We start from the raw sequence: 25,982 nt of genomic DNA, 5'->3' as shown, positions 1-25,982 counted from the left end.
GGGAAGCCAGAATACTAAGTTATTATGAAAAGGCATTCCAGGCATGAGGAAAGCAAAATGCAAATGCATTGAGATTGGAGTCACAGTGTTGTGTATAATAAAAAACAAGAAGGTAATTGCTGCTGGATCATAAAATACATGAAGAAGAGAAAGGTGTAAGAAAGTTAGAAAGAGATTAGATTATGGGGGTCATTAAATGCCAAATAATTTGTTTTTGTTAGATCTTGGGGAAGTGATAGGGAACCAGTGGAATTTTGGGGGGAAGGTATGTGACAATCAGACTTGTACTTTAACAATATCACTTTCACTGCTAAGTAGATGATGGATTATATAGAGAAAGAATTGACCAACTTGAAAGTTCTTTAGTGAAGTAATCCATTGCTGGCAATGTGATGCAGCGAAGGGGACATACATAAAAAGACTTGTCAAGAGATTGGATATTTTGAGTAAGTAGTACAGAATTGAGTATGATTTGGAGATTGTAAACCTGTTGTTTAGGAAGATGACGAGTGCACTCAGTAATAGTAGAGAACTTTGGAAGATGGTGAGATTTGGGGGCAAACGGTAATAATGTTTAGTGAGTTTAAGATGCATGTGAGACATCCAACTTGAAATACCCATAGGGCAACTGGTAATGTAAAACTAGAGTTCAGGAGAGAAGTTAGGACATATACATCAGAGAAGAGGGTGACCAACAGTGTCAAAGGTTATAGAGAAGTAAGAAAATATGAGGATTTAGAGAAAGTCAATAGGTGATTACAGAAGTTCATCAGTGATTTTTGAAAGGTCTTTTGAAAGAGACCTTATCAATGAATGATAAGGTCTGAAGCCAGATTATAGAAGGATTAAAATAGAGTAAGAGGAGGCAATGATTATAGACAGTTTTCTCAAGGAGTTTGAAAACCAGCAAATGGAGGATACATACTTGAAATCTAATTACATCTGGAGAAAAAAGAAAAAAAATACAAAGGCTTTAAATACACATACATGTATGGTTATATATAATACATATATAATTGTTTCTTTGTTGTGAGTCTTAAAGTGTTATATAAATGTTGTTATACTCACACATGTGAAAAACATATGAGAAACAGTTTCTCTTTAAGAACCTAAACATTACTCATTGTTTTGCTTAGTCAAAACCTCATTATTTCCTGCATCTGTGGTCAAATTAATACTAGCATGTCATTGATAGAAATCCCAGACTATCCATGCCTTCTTTTTTTTATTATGGATAACTGTTGTGCAAGTCCTTCTTCAAGTTCTTCTAACTTCTCTCTTTTAAAACCCAGAATTTCTTGCAAAGTGCAGCTTACTTGCTGTCTCTTATAGGAATCTATTCCTAATCATCCCATTTTTAGTGCTTTCTACTTCTTAAGATTATGATGTATTACTTTGTGCTAACTTATTTTTAAACAGACATTACATTTGTGTTGTTACCCAAACCCAGTGGTTTCCAAAAATTTTTGTTCCACTATCCCTTTTCAATAATAAAAAAGTGTTATGAACCCTCAGGCTAATTTTATATACTACTCAAAATATTCTTTATAGGCACCATAAAGGATTTTTAGTACAAACTCTTTAGACCATCATTGGACAGGGTATGTGAACCATTAAATAGAACCACTTCCCTTACCCTTTTTCACTCTCCCAAATATATTTTCAATATAAGCTCAATAAGGGACTGTTTCCTTTTTTGTCTCTGTAATCATTGCACCAGGCACACTGGCTTGTCAAATAGTAGTAGATGCTTAATATGTAATTGCTAAATTGAATTAAGTAGAACAAAGAGCCTTTATGGATGTTATACTCATGAGCTGGGGGACTTTAGTTCTTTTCATAGTTAGTAGGTACCAGTGCAGCTGACATTTTTCCTATTTTTTCTTCTTATCCCAGAATCTCCCTTCACTTCAACATATTTGTCTTAACTCTACTTATATCAGTCCTATACAAGCTTAGAGGGCTTAGGTCAGGCACAAATAGTCCATTAAACATTTGGGATGAAGATGTCTCTCAATTTGTATAGCTCATTTATTTTCCTTGTGCTACTGTGATTCTGTTTTACTCATGGAGCATAATACCTTCTTTGATGCAGACATGTTATGCTGGGTGGTCCTGTGCCAGGACCTCTCATGTCTCACAATGCCAGGCTGATTGTTATTCAGTAATATTAAAATAAGTAGTCCATTGAAATCTTTTTTTGAAGCATTTGTTGTTGTTTAGTTGATCTAGTCACATCTGACTCTTTATAATACCATTTGGGGTTTTCTTGGAGTGATTTGCCATTTCCTTCTCCATCTCATTTTATAGATGAGGAAACAGAGACAAAATAGATGAAAAGTGATCTGCCCAGGGTCACACAATTAGGAAGTGTCTGAGATATGAATATGAACACAGGAAGATGAATCTTCCTGATTTTAGGCCCAGCATTCTATCCACTGTGCCATCTAACTGCTTTTTTTTTTTTGAAGCATTAGACTCAATCAATTCTATGTCAATTTTAAATGATACATAAAGCTGACTAGTTGTTCTAAGATTTCAGGGATAGGAGAGGTAAGCTAAGTAATTCAGGCCAAGATTTTAAAATCGTAAGCATTTTGATATATATTTATTCTCTGCTGTTTTTAATGATTGGTTGACTGATTACTTTAGCTTCAATGATGTCAGCAATGTCACTTCTTAGATCCTATCTGTTCCCCTTATATATTTCCCATTACCTTTCTCACTTTATAAGATTCTACTTGATTGACATATTTCAGCATTGCCAGGTGGACCTTTTAAAAAGATTTTTGCTTCCTTTCTCTCTGTAGTTTCTGTTTTCCTATTCTGCAACACAGCCGATAAGAACTCATAATTTGACTAATAGGTTCCATTGAGGGCCTTTGAGTTAAATTTACAAGAAGAATTTATTTCAGCGTTTTAGCCATTGAAAAATGATGAATTTGTTTAATAGATGTGCAATTAACCAGCTCAAAAATGATCATTAGAAACCCTTTTTTATTTGGCTACTATATATCTCCAAACCCTCAGTCCATTTATCACCAGCTGCATCCATTAATTCAGTATTACTTGTCCTTGACTAAGAGCCTTCTGAAACTTCACATTTTGAATTTAACAAAGTACAAATATTAGGACAGAGTTTTTCTGCCTAAATATATCTGATTTTAAAGCTTGGAAAACATTGTTTTGAGTTTTTCTTATTTTACCATTTTTGTTGCTTTACAATATATTAAAAAAAAAAAAAAGAAAAAAGATTGGCAATCCATACAGTAGGATTGCAGTTGGTGAATATTACCAGTTTTCAAGTGATTGCTTTTTTCTAAGAAAGAAAGAAAAGAAATCGTTCTATCAGGGTTGGGCTGGGGTTTGTATATGAGATTTTTTTTAGATTTAGTGCTAAGAATTTCAATGTCTTTTTATGTTTGTCTACATTTGTGGTAGAATACATATCTGATCCAGCTGGGCAGTAATTCAAAAGAATACTGCCTGCAGCTTTTGGTACTCCAAGTTTTAAAATATGAAATCTGATTGGGGAAAATTAACTCCCTAATTATATTAAGTATGTGTGTAGTGCAAATACCAAGAATCCAGGTTTGACTGTAGTCTACTACCATTTATTCCATGGCTGTTGGATAAAATCTGAAGTTCTAGCCTAATTCAATACACATGATGCATACTATGTCCTAGGATCAATAACAGAAGGGTTGCTGTTTTTATAGTTAGAAAAATGAAAAAAAAAAAGAAACTTTATTTACTACTGGTTTAAGTTCTAAATATGTTTTTCTTTTCCTTCTCTCTTTTATTCTCTCTTTCCTCCGGGTTTCCAGTTTATCGTGGTTTCTGGGCAGTGTTCCTTTTCCTTGGTGTTATGGCAGCAATAATCGCGACCTTCTTCATCATCTGCGCTGCTCCCTTTGCCAGCCATATTCTGTTTAAAGCAGCAGGAGGTGCCTTTATCACTGCTGGTAGGTACAGTAGTACACTGTGTATAGATTTAAGTCCATGTTTTTTCCATGTTTTTTTTTTAATTTCTGTTTTTGGGAATTCTAGACTTGACTCCTAGCTTAGCCTCTAACTTTCTACATGGTTTTGGACAAGCATCTATACAACATAGATGTTTGTCCAAGCATCTCTAAAAATTTTCCCATCTGTTGGATTGTGGAAAGTCACAACTCCATAAATTTGGTGGCTTCTGTGTAACTGTGGACTTTCTTATGGTGTCCACCACACCATAGCAGGATAAAATTAACCCAAACTCAAATATTGTGATATATATTGCCTGTGAATGAGTTGGGCCATGTATCCTATTTGGTACTTTTATAACAGGGAAGGGACAATAATAAGTGCAGATGAATTATTTACCTTAAAATCAGGGTTTATATCATATTTTCTTTTTTTCCCCTTTTTCCTTCTCCCAAGAAGAATAGATGTGAACCTAGAGTTTTCTCTGTGTGTGTGTGTTTCTGTGTGTATGTCTGTCTCTGTCTTACATCTGTCTTCCTTTTACCATATTAGAATCAATAGTAGTTTTACATACCTGATCATGTCACATTAAGTGATATTTCAGAAAAACATTTTACTCATTTTTGTTATTATCTTGCTATTTATGGAATCAATTGAGAAATCTTAATCTTCAAAGCTAGATTCCTTGGAATTATCTTTGAATCATCCTTAACTTTTATTATCAAATTCTACTGATTTTTCCAATACAGTTTCTCTTAAGAATTCACCTTGATTCACATAAATATTAATGTCATGATTACATTGTATGTAATATTATTGGCCAGGGGATTGGGTGATATTGTTCATCCTTCTGAATGATGACATATGAGCAGAAACAGTATGTTACTGGTACGTGTATGGCATGTGTACTTATAGATATAAATCTATTTATATACATGTACTCAGGAATTTAGGTGACAGTGCTGGGTCTAGAGTAAGGAAGATTCAGGCCTTGGATTATGTGATCATGGGCAAGTCACTTGACTCTGTTTGCCCCAGTTTTCTCGTCTGTAAAATGAACTGGAGAATGAAATGAAAGTGAAAAACTACTCCAGGATCTTTGCCAAGAAAACCCCAAATGGGATCATAAAGAGTTGGACATGACTAAAGAACAAACTCATATATGTATATCATTTATAAGTGATATATGATAAATAAATATAATTTAATAAATTGATATATATTCAATTTACATGTGAAATTTACAAATAGAAGCAACCTAGCAGAGGAGATAGAGAGTTTGGAAGACCTGGGTTCAAGACCTGCCTCTCACAGATTTTTTCTGTCTATATCTCAATAAACTCCCAAAGACTTTGAATTGCAGAGAAAGTGTCACCATCTTCATGGACAGATGAAGTTTTCTTAAGGGGAAGACCCCAATATTAATGACTCTCAGGTTTTGTCTCATTCCTGATGTCTTTAAAGTGTTGTTTCCCTCCCTCAAATCCTAATAATTGTTTTAGTTATTCAAATATACATCAATGAGTTGTTTACATTGTCAGAAACCTAAATTAGTGTTAATAACTGATGGCACAAATTAAAAATAAAAGACATGTGAAGAATGATGCTATCTGCATCAAGAGAAAGAACTGACAAATTAGAAATATGTGTGGGATAATTTTATGTGTATATATACCTGTTTGTATCTAATGGTAGCCATTTTTAGGATAGAGAGGGAGTGAAGAAAAAAGGAAAAAAAGAAATTTACATTTTAATTTTATTTGGGGGGAATATTTGAAGGGAATACAAGTTGTATATGATAGATATGCAGTTTCATGTGCAACCATCTTTTAATTTTACTATGTTATTGAAATGCTTGTACATTTCTACAGTGTGTCAAGCACCATGCTAAGTAAGAACTTTACAAGTTACTATCTCATTTGACCCTATGATATAGGTGCTATTTTTATTCTCACATTACTCTTGAGGAAACTGGGACAAACAAAGATTTAGCAATTTGCTGAGGGTCACATAGATTGTGTCAGAGGCTGAATTTGAACTCTGGTTTTCTTGCCTCCATACCCAGGATTTTAACCATTGTAGCCTAGGTGATGATTCCTGATCACAAAGAAATTAAAACTTAGTCAGAGAGATGTAACTAATATAATCCCTAAACAAAATGACTTACAGTGGCTCTTTATTGCTTATTAGTTCCAGCACACACCCTTGAGACCTTTGAAGTCTTTTCACAATTCTCTCTCAGATCTTATTTTGATCAGAGAACAAAATGCTTGACCTGCAATAAAAGTTGGGAAGGATTCAAGTCCATGACCTCTTAGCTAAACCTGAGATGAAGTTATCACCACCTAAAGCTACTAAATCAGGAATTCTTTATATTTTTTGTGTCGTGACCCCTTTGGCAATCTGATGAAGTTTCAAATTAATATTTTAAATGCATAGGATAAACATAATATTACAAAGGAAATTATTTATATTGAAATAGTTATGAAAAATTGTTTTAAGTTCACAACTATACCCAAAGCACTATAAAATTGTACATACCCTTTGACCCAGGAGGGCCATTATTGAGTCTGTATACCAAGAAAATCATTAAGGAGGGAAAAGGACCCACATGTGCAAAAATGTAGCAGTTCTTTTTGTGGCAGTAAAGAATTGGAAAATGAGTAGATGCCTATCAATTAGGGAATGGCTGAATAAATTTTAGCATATGAAGGTAAAAGATTATTATTATTCTATAAAAAATGAAGAACAAGTTGATTTTAGAAAGGCCTGGAAAGATTTATACAAACTGATGCTGAGTGAAACACGTAGAACCAAGACTATATGGCACATAGTAAAAGTAAGACTGTGGGATGATCAACAATGAAAGACTTGGTTCTTCTCAGTAGTTCAGTGATTGAAGGCAATCCCAATAAACTTTAGATGGAAAACACCATTTGCATCCAGAAAGAGAATTATGTTGATTGAATATAAATCAACACATGCTATGTTCATATCTTTTTTGTTTTTTTTTCTCTCTTATGGTTTTTTCCTTTTATTCTGGTTTTTCTCTCCCAACAGGATTCATAAAGAAATGTGTATTAAAAAGGTTAATATACATGTATGTCAGAAACAAATAAAACAGTTAGTTAAAAAAATGTTCACAGATTACAGATTAAAGACCTCTGCACTAAATGAAAAGGTACTCCTTTGAGAATCCTATTTGAGACATATAGAACAGAAGGGCTAATTTTTGTGTAGTTTCAGGGCAGTGTAATATTTTATTTATTTATTATTTTGGTGTTAAACAATGCCTTGTTTTTCCTTTTATTTTCCTTCTTCCTGGGGCAGAGGAATTAACTAAGGGATCATGAATCCCTTGGATCCCATGGATGTAGCACCAAATATTTGAACTTCCCAATTATCCCAGAATGAGTTTAGGATTATAGAATTAATGACATAAATGCAGCAAGCTCAGCCGGGATAAATTACTAAATCGTCTGGGTGCATCAGAAGGGACATACTATTCTATTCATTGCACCAAGCACAACCATCACATATCTGTTGAATTGATTTAAATTGAAAAGTCAGTATCTTTGGAAAGATATTCATGTTATCCACTGTTCGTGTACCTCTAGAGAAATAACAAAAAATATAAGTGCTCATACCTAATTAATGTTTCTTTTATATAACATTTTTTAAATTGCTAATTTTTTTAAGGCATTGACTCAGACTGTATTTGTTAAGGAGAAAATATTGTCCTTAGAGTCATGAAGGCATGTGTCATGTTCCAGCTTTGCTGCTAACTTCTTATGTGAACTTAGACAAAGTTGGTTAATTTCTCTGGATGTCAGGAGATTCTCTGAAATCATCTCTGAGATTCCCTTCTGGCTCTTATCAATATCTAAGTTCAAGTTAATATATTGGAGGAGTTTTATAGTTAATATACACTGTAAATAACAGGATTCTTCTCATTCCCCTACTCTGCTTTTTCCTATCTTTTCTTTAATATTTACACAGAATGGGAGAATGTAACAAAACTTTTCAGTAATTAAACATTACAGCAGATAGACCATATTTTTAAACTCAGAAATTATCCTGGCTATTCACTGATAATGAATTTTTCTTTAAAAGGAGATCTTTTGTCTTTTCTACTCATACATAATTCATATATAAGGCATTACTTGGGGGAGAGAGGGAAGGGTGTTAAAAAAAAGTCTCTAAAAAATCCTCAAACTGAAAACACATTCTTTACCTTTTTAAATTGGAGTCTTACTGTGGATTATATATTTTGGCTGAGCACTCTGTGGGTAAATGAAACAGCTGTTACCAATTCACATGCCATTGACAGGTGGTCAGGGCTTTTTGTTAAGAATCATGCACTAACTGAGCCCCAGGAATACTTATGGGACAGAAACAAATGTGTGGAGGGGAACTTAAAGTTGGGCCCAGGATATCCTGAAATGGAGGCATGCCTCCAAATGTCCCAATATTATTATATTCCCACCATTGGCATAGTATAATATATGCAAACTGCATCTATAAAAAAGTTAGAGATAAGAATTTATGGAATTACATAATTAAAAAAAATTGTTCTTAAATGAAATAAGAAGGCATTTCCCAGATTGGACAGATGAATGAATGAAATGGATGGTGTAGTGCATAGGCCATAAGAATGGAATAAGGAAAAACTGCACTTATCTTGGACATTTGTTAGCTATGTGACCTTAAGCAAGTTGTATCCTCTGTGTTTTAGTTTCTTCATCTATAAAATGAGGATTCTAGGCTTACTAAGATCTCACCCCCTTCAGAATCTGTGATCCTATGAGTAAATTAAAAAATGATTAAGCATTTAGTCTGTGCCAATTACTGTGGTAACTGGTGAGGTTATACATATAAAAATCATAATGTTCTGCTTTCAAGAAGCTTCTGTTGTAATAGAGAAAAACAACATATATGAAAAGGTATAGTTTCAAGGTTAATGGCAAGTCTTGATAATTCTTAGGGTTATAAAGCAGGACAGATTTCAGTCCTGAGGATTAGAGAAGGCATATGGCAGGGCCTAGTGAGATGGAGTGTGGGGTGCAGCATTGAGGATAAGGAAACTCAAGGCTTTGAAGAACATCAGAAAGGCAGGGAAAAGATCTGGCAGATGGTACTACAGGAGTGACCATTATGAACTCTGTACTTTTGCTTGATAGGAACTTCAGAAGGCATTGGTTTCTTCATCTTCTTGTTGAATGAGATGCATAGCAGATGCTTTTTAAGTTTCCTTTTAGCTTAAAAATGGATTTCTGTTTCCTTTTTGATAATTAATCTTAAAAAGTTAGCAGTGCATAATATCTCATATAAGTTTTTCAGAGGGTTTTTAGAAATGGTCTGCCTTTTGCAGTAGTTAGAGACTAGTTACTGCTATCGTTATTTTGAGGAAAAATTAGAATTATTGGGGAGTAAAGCCGTTTTCTTCAGGATAAGCTTGTAACCCTATCTTCAAGGTAGGATGTCGTTTACTGGGTTAATATATCCTTTCTTACTTTCAATTTTCTTCTTGAAAGCAAATAATATAATCCTAAAGATAGAATGGGTGGTATAATTGATAAAACACTAGCCTAAGAGTCAGGAAGCCTCTTCCTGAGCTCAAATTTGGCCTTAAACACTTAGTAGTTGTGTGACTCTGGGGAAGTTATTAAAAACAACAACAACAACTTCCCTCCCTCCCCCACCCTCCCGCCACTTCATTTGCCTCAGTTTTCCCATCTGTAAAATAAGCTGGAAAAGGAAATGGCAAACTACTTCAGTATCTTTGCCAAGAAAAAGTATTAGACATAACATGAACAACAGCAAAAAGAGGAGAGTGTCCATAAAAGAGATCTAGTCTATACCATTTATGAATCAGATCTTCCTCTGAAATATTCTGGACAAGTGTCTGTTCAGTTTTTTCTTTCTTTTTTTAAATACTATAAAATCATATTTGCTGAATAATGTTTCAGATATTAGTTGTTCATGTTTCTTTAAGGTTTACATCCATTTTATTTGATTTCACAGCAACTCTGAATTTTTTTATTGAAAGCTTTTTATTTTCAAAATATATGCATGGGTAATTTTCAACATTCACCCTCACAAAACCTTTTGTTCCAAAATTTTTTCCCTCTCTTCCTCTCATCCCCTTCCCTTGTCATCAAGTAATCAAATATGTTAAATATATGCAATTCTTCTATACATATTTCCACAAATATAATGCTTCACAGGAAAAATCATTTAAAAAAAGGGGAAAAAAATGAGAAAGAAAACAAAATGCAAGCAAACAGCAAAAAGAGTGAAAATATTATGTTGTGATCCACACTCAGTTTCCACAGTTCTCTCTCTGAGTGCAGATGGCTCTCTTCATCACAAGACAATTGGAACTGATCTGAATCATCTCATTGTTGAAAATAGTCACATCCATCAGAATTGATCATTTTATAATCTTGCTGTTGCCATGTATAATGACCTTCTGGTTCTGCTCATTTCACTCACCATCAATTCATGTAAGTCTCTCCAGGCCTCTCTGAAATTATCCCACTGATCATTTCTTATAGAACAATAATATTCCGTATCAGTTTTTTCTTATGCAGCATGTTCATGCTATGAAATGGATCACTTGATTTTTACATTTTACTAGGAAAAAAATTCAACCAGGGTGTGGAAGAGAGGGGAAGACTTTGAAAGAAGAGTAGAGTGCTAAGAGGCTAAGTCAGAGGGCATAGAGAGAAAACTTCCAGTTTCATTTTTTTAGAGGGTTAGCTCTGGGTGAAGGTTCTGTAGATAGATGATTACACAATAATAATTTTTTTTAACTATAAAGCATTATGTCACATAAAGATAAGCTGAAGAAGCTAGGTTTATTTAGCCTGGAGAAGCAAAAACTTAGGGGAAACATAATAAGCTTTCAATTATTTGAAGAAAAAACTGATTAGACTTGTTCTGTTTTCTCTTGGGAAGAAATAGAAGTAGTGGGTCAAAGTTACTGATGAAGAATTAGACTAGATAAAAGAAAAAATCTTCAGCAACTAGTTATTTAAAAATGAAATCGATCTCAATAGATTTAGAATCAAAGGCTGGATGATTACTTGTTAAAGTTGTAATTATGGAAATTCTTGGCCTGGTATGTGTTGGACTACATTGTTTTTCAAGTTCCTTCAGTGTCTGAAATTCTGTGGATCTGTGATTAAAGGATGGGAATATGAAGACCCATATTTCAGTTGGATACAAGGACTATTTTGAAGAAAATCGTGCTATCCAAATTTAAACCTGGAAGGATGCTTTGAGGTCTGAGATTTTCAAAATCATGATCTTATGGTAGGTAAGTCCTACTTTACAGTGTCATCTACCCTGGAGTCATTTGTCCTTTTTTCCCCATTACCAGTAATCTCTTTCCAAATTCAATGCTATATCATAATTCCTAGTATATATGCTGACAACCATACTGAAAGGATGCATTATAAGTACTGTCAAAGCATCTTTCCAGGTCTAAATCAGTGATGACTTTGGTTTTATTCTTGACTTGGAAGTTAACTGTGTGATTCTGGAGAAAGGGTTTGAGGTTGGGTTCTTAATTTTTCTAAATCTCAGTTTTCTCATCTGTAAAATTAGGATAATACTTTTATTACTTACCTTCAAATGCTATATGAACATAACTATTATTATTATGCTGTGTAGGAATCTATGACTTTTCACTCATCCAGACTCTTTTCTGCCATAAACCAATCCAGAATAATACCTTGAGGCAGATAACTGCTGAAACTTAATGTAGTCCATTTCTGCCTTACTAATTCTGTATGCAGAGTTCAATTAGCCTCTTTCCTGAGATTATGCTAAACTAGAAAAGGGCAGAAGTTGGTTCTTCATTGGTACATGACAATATCAACACTAAGTAGTCAGCAGAAAGTGGTGTCTGACATTCTCCCCTTAGCACAGATATACTGTTGTCTTCCTGTGTGTCCTGAAAAAAGGATGGAGCCAGTATCATTTTTGTTCTGTTCTACCTATAATTCAAGCTTAATGGAAAAATGTCTAAGTGTTCCCTAGAGAAGTCTAACTCTGGCAATAAGGTCAGTTAGGCCATTAAGATACTTTAATAGTTTATGAATTCCATAATTTTATCAGTGTACATATTCTCTCAACCAATCTGGTTATAATCTTTCTATACCTTTGTGGATAGTTTACATGATTTGTTTGGCCCTCAAATATTTATTACCTGGTGGCCAATTTTTAAAGTGATGAAGCTCTCTAAGCTTAGTGAGGTTGAACTTCAAAGAATAGGTTCTGCTTTGCTGGGTCCATATGCAAAACCTAGTGAATGTAGTACTGGACCTGGAGTCATGAAGACTCATTTCCCTGACTTCAAATATAGCATTAGACACTTAATATCTGTGTGACCCTAGGCAAGTCACTTTGCTTCAATTTCCTCATCTGTAAAAGGACTTGGAGAAAGAAATGGCAGACCACAGATGTCAAAAAACCACAAATAAGGTCACAAAAATTCATATACAACTGAAAAATGACTGAAAAACAACAGCAACTCTTATAACAACTCTTTTTTTTTTCTAGTAGCAAAGAATTTAAAGTTGAGGAGAGTATTGTCAATTGGGAACTGAATGAATAAATTGTATTATAAGATTGTGATGGAATACTATTGTGCTATAAAAATGGTGAGCCAGGATGGTTTCAGAAAAAACCTGGGAAGACTTAGATCAACTTATGCAAAGTTAAGTGGCCAGAATTAGGGGAACATTATATATAATAACAAAAATATTGGAAAGATGGCCAAATGTGAGTGATTTAACTGCTGTGATCAAGACAATGATTTAACACAATTCCAGAGGACCTGAGATAAAAAATGGTATCTATCTCCAAAGAGAAAACTGATGAATTCTGAATGCAGAGTGAAGCATAATTTTAAAAAATTTTCTTCATTTTTATTACTTTATTGTATTTGTGTTTTCTTTTGTAATGTGGCTTATATGGAAATATGTTTTATATAATCTCACATGTATAATTGAAAACAAAGTGCTTGCCTTCTGAAACAAGCGTCCCGAGGAGGAATGGGAAGATAGAGAGAATTTGAAATTTAAAAGTTTAAAAAATTTTTGTTCAACTTTTCTTTACATATAATTGAGAAATATTTCAAGAAATAATTAAAAATAAATATACATATGACATCAGATCTCTATACAAAAGTGTATAAAGTATAAACAGCAAGCAAAGTGATTCAAAGATTTTAATGCAAGAGGTAAAGTTTTTCCTCATAGATAGCATCATAACTTGATGGACATGACCTATAACTGAGAATAGAGATAGATACTTGACTTTAGATTTTACTACAGGAAATTCTCAGTTAAGCATTTTGATTTCTCTGCATCTTGAGAACAGTTGACTTGTCTAGTGTCAGAGGTCAAACTTGAAACTAGCTTCAATCATGATTTTCTATTTGCTATAAAATGATAGCTCTGGAGATTTATACCTGAAAATTAACTTGGGGAAAAAGGGAAATGGTGGGGAGTGGTAGAGAAGAAAGTGGTAAACAAGATGGATAGTGATTAGCTATCCAATAGTAGCATTGAACATTAAGAAGATAACTTTATGTTAGTGAATACAAGATCCAAAGTGGGAAAGCAGGGTAGGGAATATTTGGATAAAGATAAAGAGAGATAGGAGTAGATGGGATATTGTCAACAGAATGTACTAAAGACTATCTAGACAAAAAAAGAAAAGAAAATAGATAAGGCGTTTTGTTGAGAGGTGAGATTCTGTAACAGTGATGGGGGTCCCCAGGCCCCCACAGGTTTTGCAAAAGAATTCAGTCCTACTCTGCAAGCAAGGTTTTTGACAAAATAGATTTATTTTCACTGAGAAACTCTTTCTCTCAGTGGGCCACTTCCTGATTAGGAAGATAGAGAAACTTGGGATACAGCGTTTTGAATTTTATTTAGCCTTCTATGGTTTGGTACTAGGGAATGATTTGGGGCTAATTTTCAAATCAATCAAATCAAATCAATAAGGGTGGTGATTGTTTCCCAGGCCAAAGTGATTTCCAGATCAATTGGAGGTGGGAATTTCCCATGGGAACAAGGTAGTTTTCCAGAGCTAGGAAAGATTGAGATTTAAGGTTTTTCCAACCCAGGCCCACCTCACAAAAGATCAATAAATCTCCAATAATTCTTTTCCTTCCAAAAGCAGAACAGCTAATAATTTTTTGGCTTTCCTTAATGATTGCTTTATCATTCAAAAGATGGAAAAAACAGTGAATGGAACAAATTTTCTGGGCCTGTTTCTGACCCCTTAGGAGAAAATGTTATTGCCTTGGAGGCACCTTGGAGGGAAGTTATCATTCTATGTGGCTTAAATTGGTGAGTGGTCACCATTTAATAAAAAGCTGGAGATATCTCTGTGAGCAAAGCAAAAATTTATTATATATTCTTGGGAGAATTGGGCATCCCTCCTATAGAGCAAGTAGTTGAAAGAAGGAGGCATCTTTTAGGACAGGTTTTTTACTTTAAATAGTCCCTAATGCAAATACCTCTCCCATTACTGACTATCATCCTCATTGGCTGAGGGCCTTACATTCTAAATGCAGAAACTACCCAAGAACTTGAACTTGACCAATAAGTACATAGTTGCCCATCTTTGATGGAAGTAGGGAGAAAATGATGTCATGGGAGGATAGCAGAACGGGGACTTAGGTATGCTCTTGAATCAATGCTCAAGGATCTTCAGGCCTACTCCAACTCTGAAGCAGATGAAGCCTTACTCAATTTTCACAATTGTTTTGAAAGATCTCACCCCATCTTGTTCAGTCTCCCCCCCACACACACCTCTTATTTGTACACTGTGAACTCCTCAGATTTTCTTAACATAATTTCCCATTCTCTATCTAATTCTTCATCCCCTTCTGGCTCCTGTTGGTCTTCTTGGACCTCTGGCTCCCACCCTTGTCCTTTTAACACCATCAATCTAACAGACCCTTCAGCTTTTCCTTCTAACTTAATCATTCTGGATAATGAGTTTTGGACTATTCTAGTTATCAGTCGGATCTAACAAGGTATGCAGGTAGGGAGTAATAAAACACCACTAAGCTCTATAAGGCCAAACCAAAGAAACTGCTTCTACCAGCTTCCCCCAAACCAGGACCACCAGGAAATATTGAATGGTGAGGTCCAGATCTATATAGGAACATGAGAAAGTTTCCTGATGTTCTTAGTGATTTCTTTTACTAGATTTCCATTGTCATCAATCCTTATACAACATGTTGATAAATGCACGAACTCCCCCTTCTTCAGCCAACAAATAATCCAGCCTAAGTCTGTGCTGTAAAATAGCATCCATCTCTGGTTTGAGTAGCTTGTTCAGCCAAAAGATCTAGCACCTTAGCCATCTGATTGGTGATAATCCCTACAAATGCTTGAAGTCTAATTATCCTGTTCAACATATATATTGGGCTTCCATATCCCCAACTTCCATCTTGAGCCCAGGTGGCTGGCCCATACTCTAATTATTCTTTCTGGGGGCCACATATCACCCAATCATTTGCATCTCCAATCTGGGTAATGGAGTCCATTTCCCTCTTCCCAAATCATCATATAATTGAATCCCTAAATATTTGTCTGTCTGTTTAGAAAGAAAGAAAAAAATTGACTTTATTAATCCAATATAACAGATCTCTGTTCAATTAAGAGATAGGTGAGTATAGGCAGTTAAGCCAAAGATCCAGTAGTGGCCTTTTAGAGCAGGTTGTTCCCTTGAGAATATGTCTAAATTATTCCTTGTAAATGGGGAATATTGTTGGTCTCTTGTCCCTAGGGGACCTTCCCCCCACGAAGGTGACATACAGACATTTCCATAATCCTTGCTCCTTCTTCCAACTACAATTGGCAACTGGCCATTGATCTGTTAGGTTGGAGGTACTCCAAAATGTGGGGTCAGAGTCCCGTGTTTCCCAGATGTCCCTGGGATGGCATTGCACCAATCCCATTGATAACTGTACCTACTGTATATGTTCCCTTCCCTCTAATTCTCCTTTATGCAACTTAATACATCCCACTCTATTTCATTACACTCTCAATAGTAACCTCTCAATAGCAATATCCTTGTTCTCCTTCTGTATCTGGGAAAGCATCCAAGGTGCAACTTTTCTAATCTTCCCCACATTTCAATTGAGGATTCCTCCCCATGTCTCACCAATATTTAGACATTTCCATACAAGCAATTGTCTTTGGCTTCGGGTCTGTTTTTGAATAAGTCCATACTATTTCCCAGCTTCAAACCTCATCAAATCTGATTTAAGCAGTTATTTATTTCCCTTTCCTATCTTCTGTCAATGGGCACTGGTGTTTCTCTTCTAAGTTCCAGAAACCAGTCCCATTGTGAATTAGGCTCAAGGGAACAGATACTCATTGCCATTTGCTCAATTGTTGGGATCCACCACAGATCCAACAATTTGTTAAGTTAAAAGTCCTTCTTATATTCTGCATGAGCAGGAGGAACTGGGTCTCTTCTCTGGGAGGTAAAGGTCTGGTCTCTATGACCATCATGACTAACATGAGGAAACAGGTAAATCCAAAGTCCAGGGAAAGCCTCATGAGATTCAACTGTTATTATATTGTGAGGTTAAGGTGAACCCTAGGGGAAAATATATCAGCTCCCAAACAGGCAAAGGGGCCCAAAGTAATTAATGTAAAAAAAAGTCATACATAGACAGTTACAATGCACTGGGTTCAGAATTTGTGTTCCCATTCAGTGGAGGCTCCCTCCTCAAATGTAAGTTGAGGCCTCCCTTATCTTCACCCTGTCCACTCTGATAAAGGTGGTGTGTCCAGCCTCATTCCTGGGTCCAAATAGCAGTTTCTGGTAGGGTCTGTCCCAGCACGGAGTCAGCTTCTCATATTTCCAGAATCAGATCAAAACCCAGTCTCCAACCTGGATTCTATGATCAGGGAAACCTAGAGGAGGAATCTGAGATATTAACCTTCTTTGTTGTAGTTCTTGTAAATGTTGTATCAATGATTTAACATATCTCTTAAGAAATAAATCCTTTGTCTCTAAAATAGAGTCCCAGTTTCCCATATGATAAGCCTGGAAAGGATGACCATTCAATAATTCATAAGGTGAAAGCCCAGTATCTCTACATGGCTTGGTTCAGATTCTGACCAGAGCGAGAGAAAGGCATTTAGTCCAAGGTAGTTGGGTCTTTAAAGATAATTTAGTCAGTTGCTGTTTTATTTCTTGATTCTCCTGTCTACTTTCCCAGAAGAGGGAGGATGCCAAGGGCTAGATCTAAAACCCTAATCAGATTCTGCAATACTTGGGCAGAAAAATGTGTTCCCTCATCTGAGTCTATCCTCTCCACTACTCCATATCTGGGAATAATTTGTTTTAATAAGAGGGGAATGTCTCCATCCATGAGGTCAGATGGTCCACTTTGACCAGCAAATATTTGAGGTGACCCACTGGGTGGCAGCTCAGTGAAGTCCACCTGGATGATTTGGAATGATCTGATTCCCCCTTTCAGGACCTGGCGTGGAATGGCCTTGTTAGTCCTTTGACAAATGAGACATATGTTCACCAGTTGCCGAGCCATAGTACATAGGCCATGGGAAACATACCTTGTCAGTACAGCACCACACACAGGTTTTGGACATCCCAGAGACTGCCCTGGTTCAATTGCTGAAGGATCTTCTCATACTTGCTTTGGTCAGTACTTTGTCTTAGGTTTGGATGTGTGTAATATTCCCTCAATTCTGGCAGGGTCCAATCTCTTGCTGCCTTTACTAATCAAATGCCCTAAATATTTCACCTCCCTCTTCACAAATGGCAATTTCTCTTTTGATACCCTAAACCCCAATCCTCCCAAAAAATTTAATAGATCAATGGTACAACTACTGGTATGTTCCTTTGTATCCCCCACTACTAGTAGATCATCTACATACTGTAACACCCAAGTTCCCATCACTGTTTGGAAGTCTCCTAGGCAATTTTCAAGGATTAAACCACACAAATTCAGTGACTCAGTATAGCCTTGGGGCAAGATGCACCACCTCATTTGTTGTTTCCTTCCAGTCTCTGGATATTCCCATTGGAAAGCAAAGAAGTTTCTGCTACTCTTCTCTAAAGGGCAGCTCCAGAATGTATCCTTCAGATCTAATACACTGAACCCCTTAGAGGAACTAGGAATCCGGCCGGAATGATTTATGGGTCTGTAACCACAGGGTGGGAAGCTAACACGATTTTGTTAATCTCTTTTAGATACTGAACTAACCTGTATTTCCTTTCTTCTTCTTGATGGGAAGTATGGGTGTATTGAAGGGTGAAATGCAAGGTTCTATTAGTCCATTTCTCAATAAGCTTTGTATCACAAGCTATAAACCTCTCCTTCCTTCTAGTGAAATGGGTATTGTTTGACTTTTACCATTTCCCTAGGGTCTTTTAATGTGATTTTTATCAGGACTATGTCTGCTCTGCCTGGATTATCAGGTCCTGCCTAAACCTTAGAGTTTATCCCAGTCTGAGTTTCTTCATTCATTAGTGCCATTCTACTGGGGTATATGCTGGGTCCATGTGGAATCAACACCATTTCTAGTTTAGTTATTAAATCTCTTCCCAGTAAGTTTACTCCTGCTTCTGAAATGAGCAGAAATCTGCTTTCTCCCATATAAATTTTATAGGGCATGGTCACAGATACAAGAAAATTTTCTCCTTTGACCCCAGAAATCACCAGGGTCTCTTTAGATAATTTAATCCCCCTCAGGCAAACAGGTCACTGAAGATCTTGATGCCCTGCTATCTACTAAGAACACAAGAGTCCAAGAGGTGGAGTCCCATCCTTAAATTTACCAAGGGTTCTGGGTGGGAGTCTTTCAAGAACTCCTTATTCCTCTAATCTTCATCAAATTCAACAGGGAAACATGTCTGTTGTTCCATCCTCTGCTGGTGACAGTCTTTTTGCATATGCCCTACTTTTTAACATTCCCAATATGCCAAAGGCTTTCTATTGTCAGGAACAGCAAGTCTCTTGTTCCTTCCTGAATATCTCTGTCTCCTTTCTGTGGGGCTTTGTCCTGTCGGTTTTTCTAAATTCTTTGCAATTCCCTTTACTGTCTGGACTAAGATTTTGGCTTTGTGCTTTTGTTTCTCATCCCTCCTAACATATACTTTGGTGGCTTCCTTCAATAGATTGGAAAGGCTCTTATTATTCTATCCTACTTTTTGTAACTTTCTACTGATATCTGCCCATGCATTGGTCACAAAGTGCAATTTCAAGATATCTTCTACTGCTGAGTCATCAGGGTCAAGCCTAGAGAACTACTTCATGCAATCTTTTAGTCTATTCAGATATTACTCATCCTTCCCTTAAATCACCCGAAAGGCCTTTTTCATTTCTGTGCCTTTGGTACTGCATTTCGAATTCCTGTAATTATCAGTTCTCTAAGATCCCCATATTTGTCCAATGTCCAGGGTTATTGTGATCCCAATTTGGATCTACTAAAGGATATTTCTGATCAGTTGGGACTACTCCTGCCACTGGAGGGTGTCTCCAATTCCACTCCTTCATAGCTACTCCTCTAACTAGTCCCTTTCCTCTTGTGAGAAGAGAGAATTCAAAATAGACATAAGCTATCCCCAAGGAGGGCTCGAGAACTGATCAAATTGTTCTGCTAGCCAGGTGGGATTTTCTAATAAGGGCCTCATTTCCTTTTTAAAGGTCCTGACTTCTGTGGTTCTCAGGGGAGTATTCACATACTATGCCACCCTGAACCAAGGGAACTTCTCTTAAAGGATAAAATTTAGGACTTGGGGTTTGGGGGTCTGGAAGAGGGTAATTTTGGATATCCCTTTGAATTTACTCTAATTCCTTCCTTGGTGAAGCAAATGGCCCCTTTGTGGGGCTTGGGTGGGGTTAATTGAATTAAGTTCTCTCTTTCCCTTTTAGGTCTGGAGGCCATGGCTTCCTGGGATGGGGCTAAGTATGGAGGAGGGGGAGATAACAATGGGTCCCATTGCTATGTCTTTAAAATCTCCTTCTTTATTCTCTTTTCACTTTGATTCTTACTCAACATTATTGGGGCCTGGAGAGCATAGTCTAGCATATATGGCCTCCTCTGGATTAACAGATTCTTTGCTATTAACATACAAATTTAATTTTTGGCATACCTAGTCTTCAAGGGAGCCATACTTAGGCCAAATGGTGCCTCCAACAATATCATTGTTACTCCAGAGAAAACAACATTATCTTACTATATTTTTCTTGCTTTTTCTTTTATATTTTGGCAGTTTGGAACAATTACTTATCTCCCAAGTAATTGAATCAAATAAGGTAACACTTGTAATATTTGTAAAGCACTTTCCATATAGTAGGCTCTATAGAAATGCTACCACCACCACCATCATCATCTATAGCAATTACCATGATTATGAAGGAGGGTAGGAATATTATCCATCTAAGAGATAGTAGTTGAGCTAAGCCTTGAGTGGAACTAGGGATTTCAAGAGGAAGGTGAGAATGAAAAACATTCTAGGCATAGGAGACACACAGCTTGTGTTAAGTCAAAGATGTGGGAGACAGACTGTCATGCATAGGAAACAACAAGAAGGCCAGTTTGGCTAGAAGAAGAAAAAGAATGTAAAATAAATCTGTAAAGAGGTTGGTGCCATCTTATGATGAGGTTTAAATGCCAAATGGATAGAATCAGGATCCAAAAAGATCTCAACAGGCTAGGAGATTGAGCCAAATGTAAACAGCTAACAGTATAGTATGGCAGCCATATAGTAAATCTGATTTAAGACTGCATTAAGAAATTTCTAGAACTAGAGGTTCTCTATATTGCCTTTATTAGAATATTATTTATGAAGCATTTAATCAGGGCAAAATTATTATTATTATTATTTGCTGAGGCTATATAATGGTGCTTTATCCATTTATCTGCCCCAGAGCACCATATTTTGAGAAAGATTTTGTTAAGTCATAGGATGTCCAAAGGACATTCAGAGGCGGTGGAAAGCCTCCAGATGATTACCTACAAAGACTGATTGAAAGAACTAGAGATGTGCCTGGAGAAGAGAAGACTCAAGGGAATGGCATATAGAAAAATTATACTTGTTATGTTTGGCCTGTGAGATCAGAACTTGGATCATTGGGTGAAAATTGCAGAGTGATAACTTTAGACTAATATTAAGGAAATATTATCTAATACAGAGTTATGTAAAAATTGGGTAGGCTTCTTCAGGAGGGGATGGGTTCTGTCTAAAAGCAAAAGTCTGAAAGCAAAGGCTTTTTAGGCTATGAGTGTGAATTCCTAATCTGGTATGGACCAATGTAGTTTTGGACCATATGAAGTTGGATTATCTAGCTTTTGAAGTTCCTTTCAACTTAGATTTTGTGATTCTAGGTAGGGTGAATAGTCTATATTAATAGCTGTTGCTATTGTCATTATTCAGTCATTTTTCAGTTGTGTCTGACTCCTTGTGACCACATTTTTTTATTTGTTTGTTTTTTTCTTGTTTTTTTTTTGGGGGGGGGGCAAAAAATACTGAAGTGGCTTGTTATTTTCCTCTTCAGCTCATCTCTAAATGAGTTCATCTCAAATGAACTCTCCAGCTCATCTCTAATGAGGAAAATGAAGCAAACAAAGTTAAATAATCCACCCAGGGTCACACAGCTGCTAAGTGTTTGAGGTTGATGAGGTATGAGAATTGAGGGTAAGAGATCCTCTCCAGTTGATGTCGCACATTCTTTATAAAAAAATTTGCAAACCCGAAGTTTGTGGCCAAAGAGAATTTATTTACACTAAGAAAACAGTATTCTAAGAAGACAGCTTTCTTAGCAGGCAAAGTCCTGATTAGGAATTTAGCAAAAATGGGTTGACAAACCTTTAGTTATATCGTATTAGTCTTGGACTGGAGCTGGGGAGCAGTTTGAACAACTCAATAGAGGATGTTGACTATGCCCCAATGCAAAAGATTTCCAATTGAATGAGATTACTTATCTGGGAGTTGTCTGGGAACAGTGTGCCCCTCCCAGAGGCTAGGTGGGTTTGAGAGTCAGGAGCACCCTCCCCCCAAAGGAAACCTGAAAGGGTTCCTTTCCAAACCCTCCCCTCAAAAGGGCCCCCCACAAAGATTAAAGGGGACACAATTTACATCAAGATCACATTTGAACTCAAGAAGATTCAGTCTTCCTCACTCTAGATCTGGTGCTCTATCCCCTGTACCACCTAACTGTATTCTATACTCACAAGCAACTACTTAAATCCTGACAATATAAGTGATGATTTCATCAGTATAATTGGGTATAAAAACATTCTTACTGTATATGAAATCAACTTTTTCTTGAAAGTGAACTCAGAATTACATTTGTGTATATAACATAAACTGTTATGTTTATAGTCATTTTCCCCAGTGGATCTGGCACCTGAAATGTATCTTCCTTCTGTTGTTAACAATTCTAAAAGTACCTTGTAAATATTCAGTTGATGTAGTGTGCTATGCTTTCATTTCCCTTTGCACTTGCCCTCATGTACTTGCTCTAGTGCTGGCAAAAAGAGACCCATTTCACTTTATCCCTTTTCTTAGAAAATATTGCTAAAGAGATTAAAGGTAGGGACTCTATCACTTACAGGGCTAGTTAACTTTGTTCTCCTTCAAGAAATGAACAATCTTCTTAATAATGTATAGGTGCTTTGCAAACACATGCTATTGATCACTAAGGGGAACCAGGATGGAGGATATGGTTTAAAGCAAGTAAGTCCATCATCACTTCTAGGGAAAAATCCTCCTATAACAGTGCTTCACTGAAGATGCATCAGCAATTGAAGGATAACATATTCTATCCCACTTTCCTGTAAGCTAGAAGAGCAAAGGAAAAATAATATAAAGGTGCTATAAAAATCCACATAATTATAAAGTAATAAATACACGATTTAGGAATTAAAAGGATTTCAGTAGTGATTTTTCATATTCTTTTTCTTGAAGAAGTAAGAGTAGGGCAAATTGAGTTTGTGTCATGAGATGATCTTACAAGTAGATTAGCAACACATGATTTCTTCTCATGGAGATTTAGGTATAAGAAGGATGATTTTACACAGGCTGAGTTTGTTGCATTAAAACTAGAAAAAAAGTATTGTGAGAACTAAAGGACACATCTGACAATTGCTTTTCTTTGTCAAGGAAAAGCACTTCTTAAATTCTGGCATTTTCTAAATTATCTTCCAGATAAAGTAATCTCTGAGGGTAGTAATAGTACAAAGAGAATATATGAAATAAGTAGAGGAGGTGAAAAAAGAAAGGAAAGAAACAAGCATTTATTAAACACTTACTATGTTCCAAGCTTAGGCATTCTTAACTTACAGGCCACATGCATACAACTATACACCCACACAAGGCTCACATCATTCTTTGTGCCTGTTGTCTTCATGTTTGTATGGTGAAAGATCCAGGCTATAAACAGCCATCCAGAATTGACAAGTGAAAGGCATTGCAACCTTGGAAGAATATGACTTGGAAAGATTGTAGACTGTTTCATGAATTCACAAGAATTTTTACTAGTCCTATATTCTTTTTTCAATATTCAAGAGGCTGGCATTTGAGAGAAATTCAAAAGAATAATTGCTCAGTGTAGAAGAGAGTGATCTGAGGAAAATATACATCTTATCACAATGCAGCAGACTGAGGTTCTTGAGGGGCAGGGAGAAAGAATAATAATATTTTTTACTGATAGCCAGAAAAATTTCATACTGCAAAATTAGTTCTTTACTTTTTGTGATGTATGGCAGAGTAGTTTCCCCTCTTCCTATTTGGTTCCCTAAAATGTCTATGACACTTGTACTCACACTCTAAGAGGCAATACAAGATCTAGTCACTCTTGTGTTTTCTAAAATCATTGACTTTGTGAACTCTCCTAGGATTTGTTTGTTGTGACTAAGATTTGGTTAAAACTCTGCAAAGAGGCAGTAACAACTAAATAGCTTGAAGTAATTTCTTTTGCCTTTTTAAGTTGTGGAAGACAGGTATTCCTAACTCTAGGACCAGTGCTCTATCCACTATGCCATCTAGCTGCCCTTTATTCTTGAAGATGATCATAACTTCAGGGAGATGATGCATTGACATGCAGGTGAGTTGGGTTTAAGTGAGAGAGCACTCTGCAAAGTCATCAACCTTACTTTCTCCTCTGGAACCATCTGGATTCCAATGCTTGGAATCAGAGAGGAAAGATAGGAGAAATGATTAAAAGTTCCAAAGAGGCAGACTTTGATTTGCTGTATGGAAAAAGTTTCTCATAGTTAAAACTCTCCATAAGTATATAGCTGCTTCAGGAAGCAATATGTTCCCTTTTCATGGACAACTTCAAGGATAGGCAAATTGTCCCTTGTTGGTTATGATGTTGAGGAGTATACTTGTTCAAATACAGGTTGTATAATTGTGATTTTGTGGGGGTTTGCATTGAAAGAAAAGCATAATTGTTGATGGAGTTGTGAAATGATCTAACCATTCTGGAGAGCAATTTGTAACTATACCCAAAGGACTATAAAACTGTGCATTTCTATATATATCTTTTTGTGATAGCAAAGAATTAGAAGCCCATCAATTGGGGAAAAACTGAACAAGTTGTGATATATGAATAATGGAATATTATTGTACTATAAAAATGATGAACAAGTTGATTATAGAAAGACCTAAAAAGATTTATATGAACTGATGCTGAGTGAAACAAGCAGAACCAGGAATACACAATATTGTACACATTAACAGCAAGAATGTGCAGTGATCAACTATAAGAGACTTGATAAGAGACAGTGACCCGAAGCAATCCCAATAGACTTTAGACAGAAAATGTCATCTGCATCCAGAAAAAAAAAACTCTGGAGATTGAATGTAAATCAACATATGCTTCTTTTTTCTGTTTTTTTTTTTTAATCTCTCCTATGTTTTTTACCTTTTGCTATGATTTTTCTCTCCCAACATGAAGCAATGTGTATTAAAAATAATTTTTTAAAAAGAAAGAAAAGCATAGAAATTGTATTAAAATGACTCATTTGCATAAGCTAAATAGACATTACACACAATCTACGCTTCTTATAGCTTTTCCATATCAGTATAATTTGGGCAAAATATTAAAATGTGAAAATATCTTTCAATGTAATGGTGTGGCAAATTAAAGGATTCTTGATTTGATCCCTTCCTAAATGTTTAATAGTGGAAATATAAGATTGCTGATGCCACCTTGTGGATGGCACCAATAAAGACTCATTGTAAATATTACATTAAACAAACTTAAAAATGCCAAACCACCTGCAGAATTTATAACCCTAAAACCTATTTCTTTCATAGAGTTTTAGGACTAGAAATGCTGTTGTGTTGAAAAATCAGCTATTCTTTCCCTCTGACTTTCTAATAGAACCACTCTGACAACAGTGAAGACACATGAGAGTCTATATGACTTCAGAAAACTTTAGAGATTAGCCCCTATCAGGCACCCATTCTACTTAGGAGTTATTGCTCTCAAAAATAAAAATTATACCTAATCTAAGTCATCATTCTTTAGACCGAAACCATAATAACTTTTCCTTTCAGTAGAGATTGCAAATGCCTGATCACTATATGGTATAAAATGCAAATTTTAGGATTGGGAACAGAAATACAATAGAAATATAAGAAAGTAAAAATTTTGGATGCTCAATCAATGAAAGATACAGGCAAAATAAATGGGACTTCCTGACCTTTCTGTGTGTGTCAGGGACCCCTTTAGAAGTTAGGTAAAGCTTACAGATCCTGCCTCAGACTAATTATTTTTAATGCATGAAATTAATAAAATGCATAAAATTGCAAAAGAAATAATTTTGAAATAGTGATTTTTTTTCTTATCCAAATTTTGTAGACCTTCTTAGTGGCTTATGGACCCTAGGTTATGAGTCCTTGATATAAAGATGAAGAGTTTATGTATAAAGAATAGTATGAGGATAAAGTAAAATTAAGGGGAAAAGGGAGACAAATAATGAATGTTTTAGGAATTA

The 25,982-nt window shown here is 35.8% G+C and overlaps 1 protein-coding gene across 1 annotated transcript in view; it reads left to right on the top strand.

Moving 5' to 3' along the window:
* TMEM182 (transmembrane protein 182) overlaps positions 1-25,982 on the top strand; it is a 77,276-nt gene that overhangs the window by 27,295 nt on the left and 23,999 nt on the right. The window contains exon 4 of the mRNA XM_003765685.2: positions 3,828-3,965. Coding sequence (XP_003765733.1) covers positions 3,828-3,965 — 138 coding nt within the window. The remainder of the gene's footprint in view (positions 1-3,827; positions 3,966-25,982) is intronic.

Source organism: Sarcophilus harrisii, chromosome 3 (genome assembly GCF_902635505.1).
Source record: "Sarcophilus harrisii chromosome 3, mSarHar1.11, whole genome shotgun sequence".
NCBI classification, from domain to species: domain Eukaryota; kingdom Metazoa; phylum Chordata; class Mammalia; order Dasyuromorphia; family Dasyuridae; genus Sarcophilus; species Sarcophilus harrisii.
This window is presented reverse-complemented; position numbering and strand designations above follow the sequence as displayed.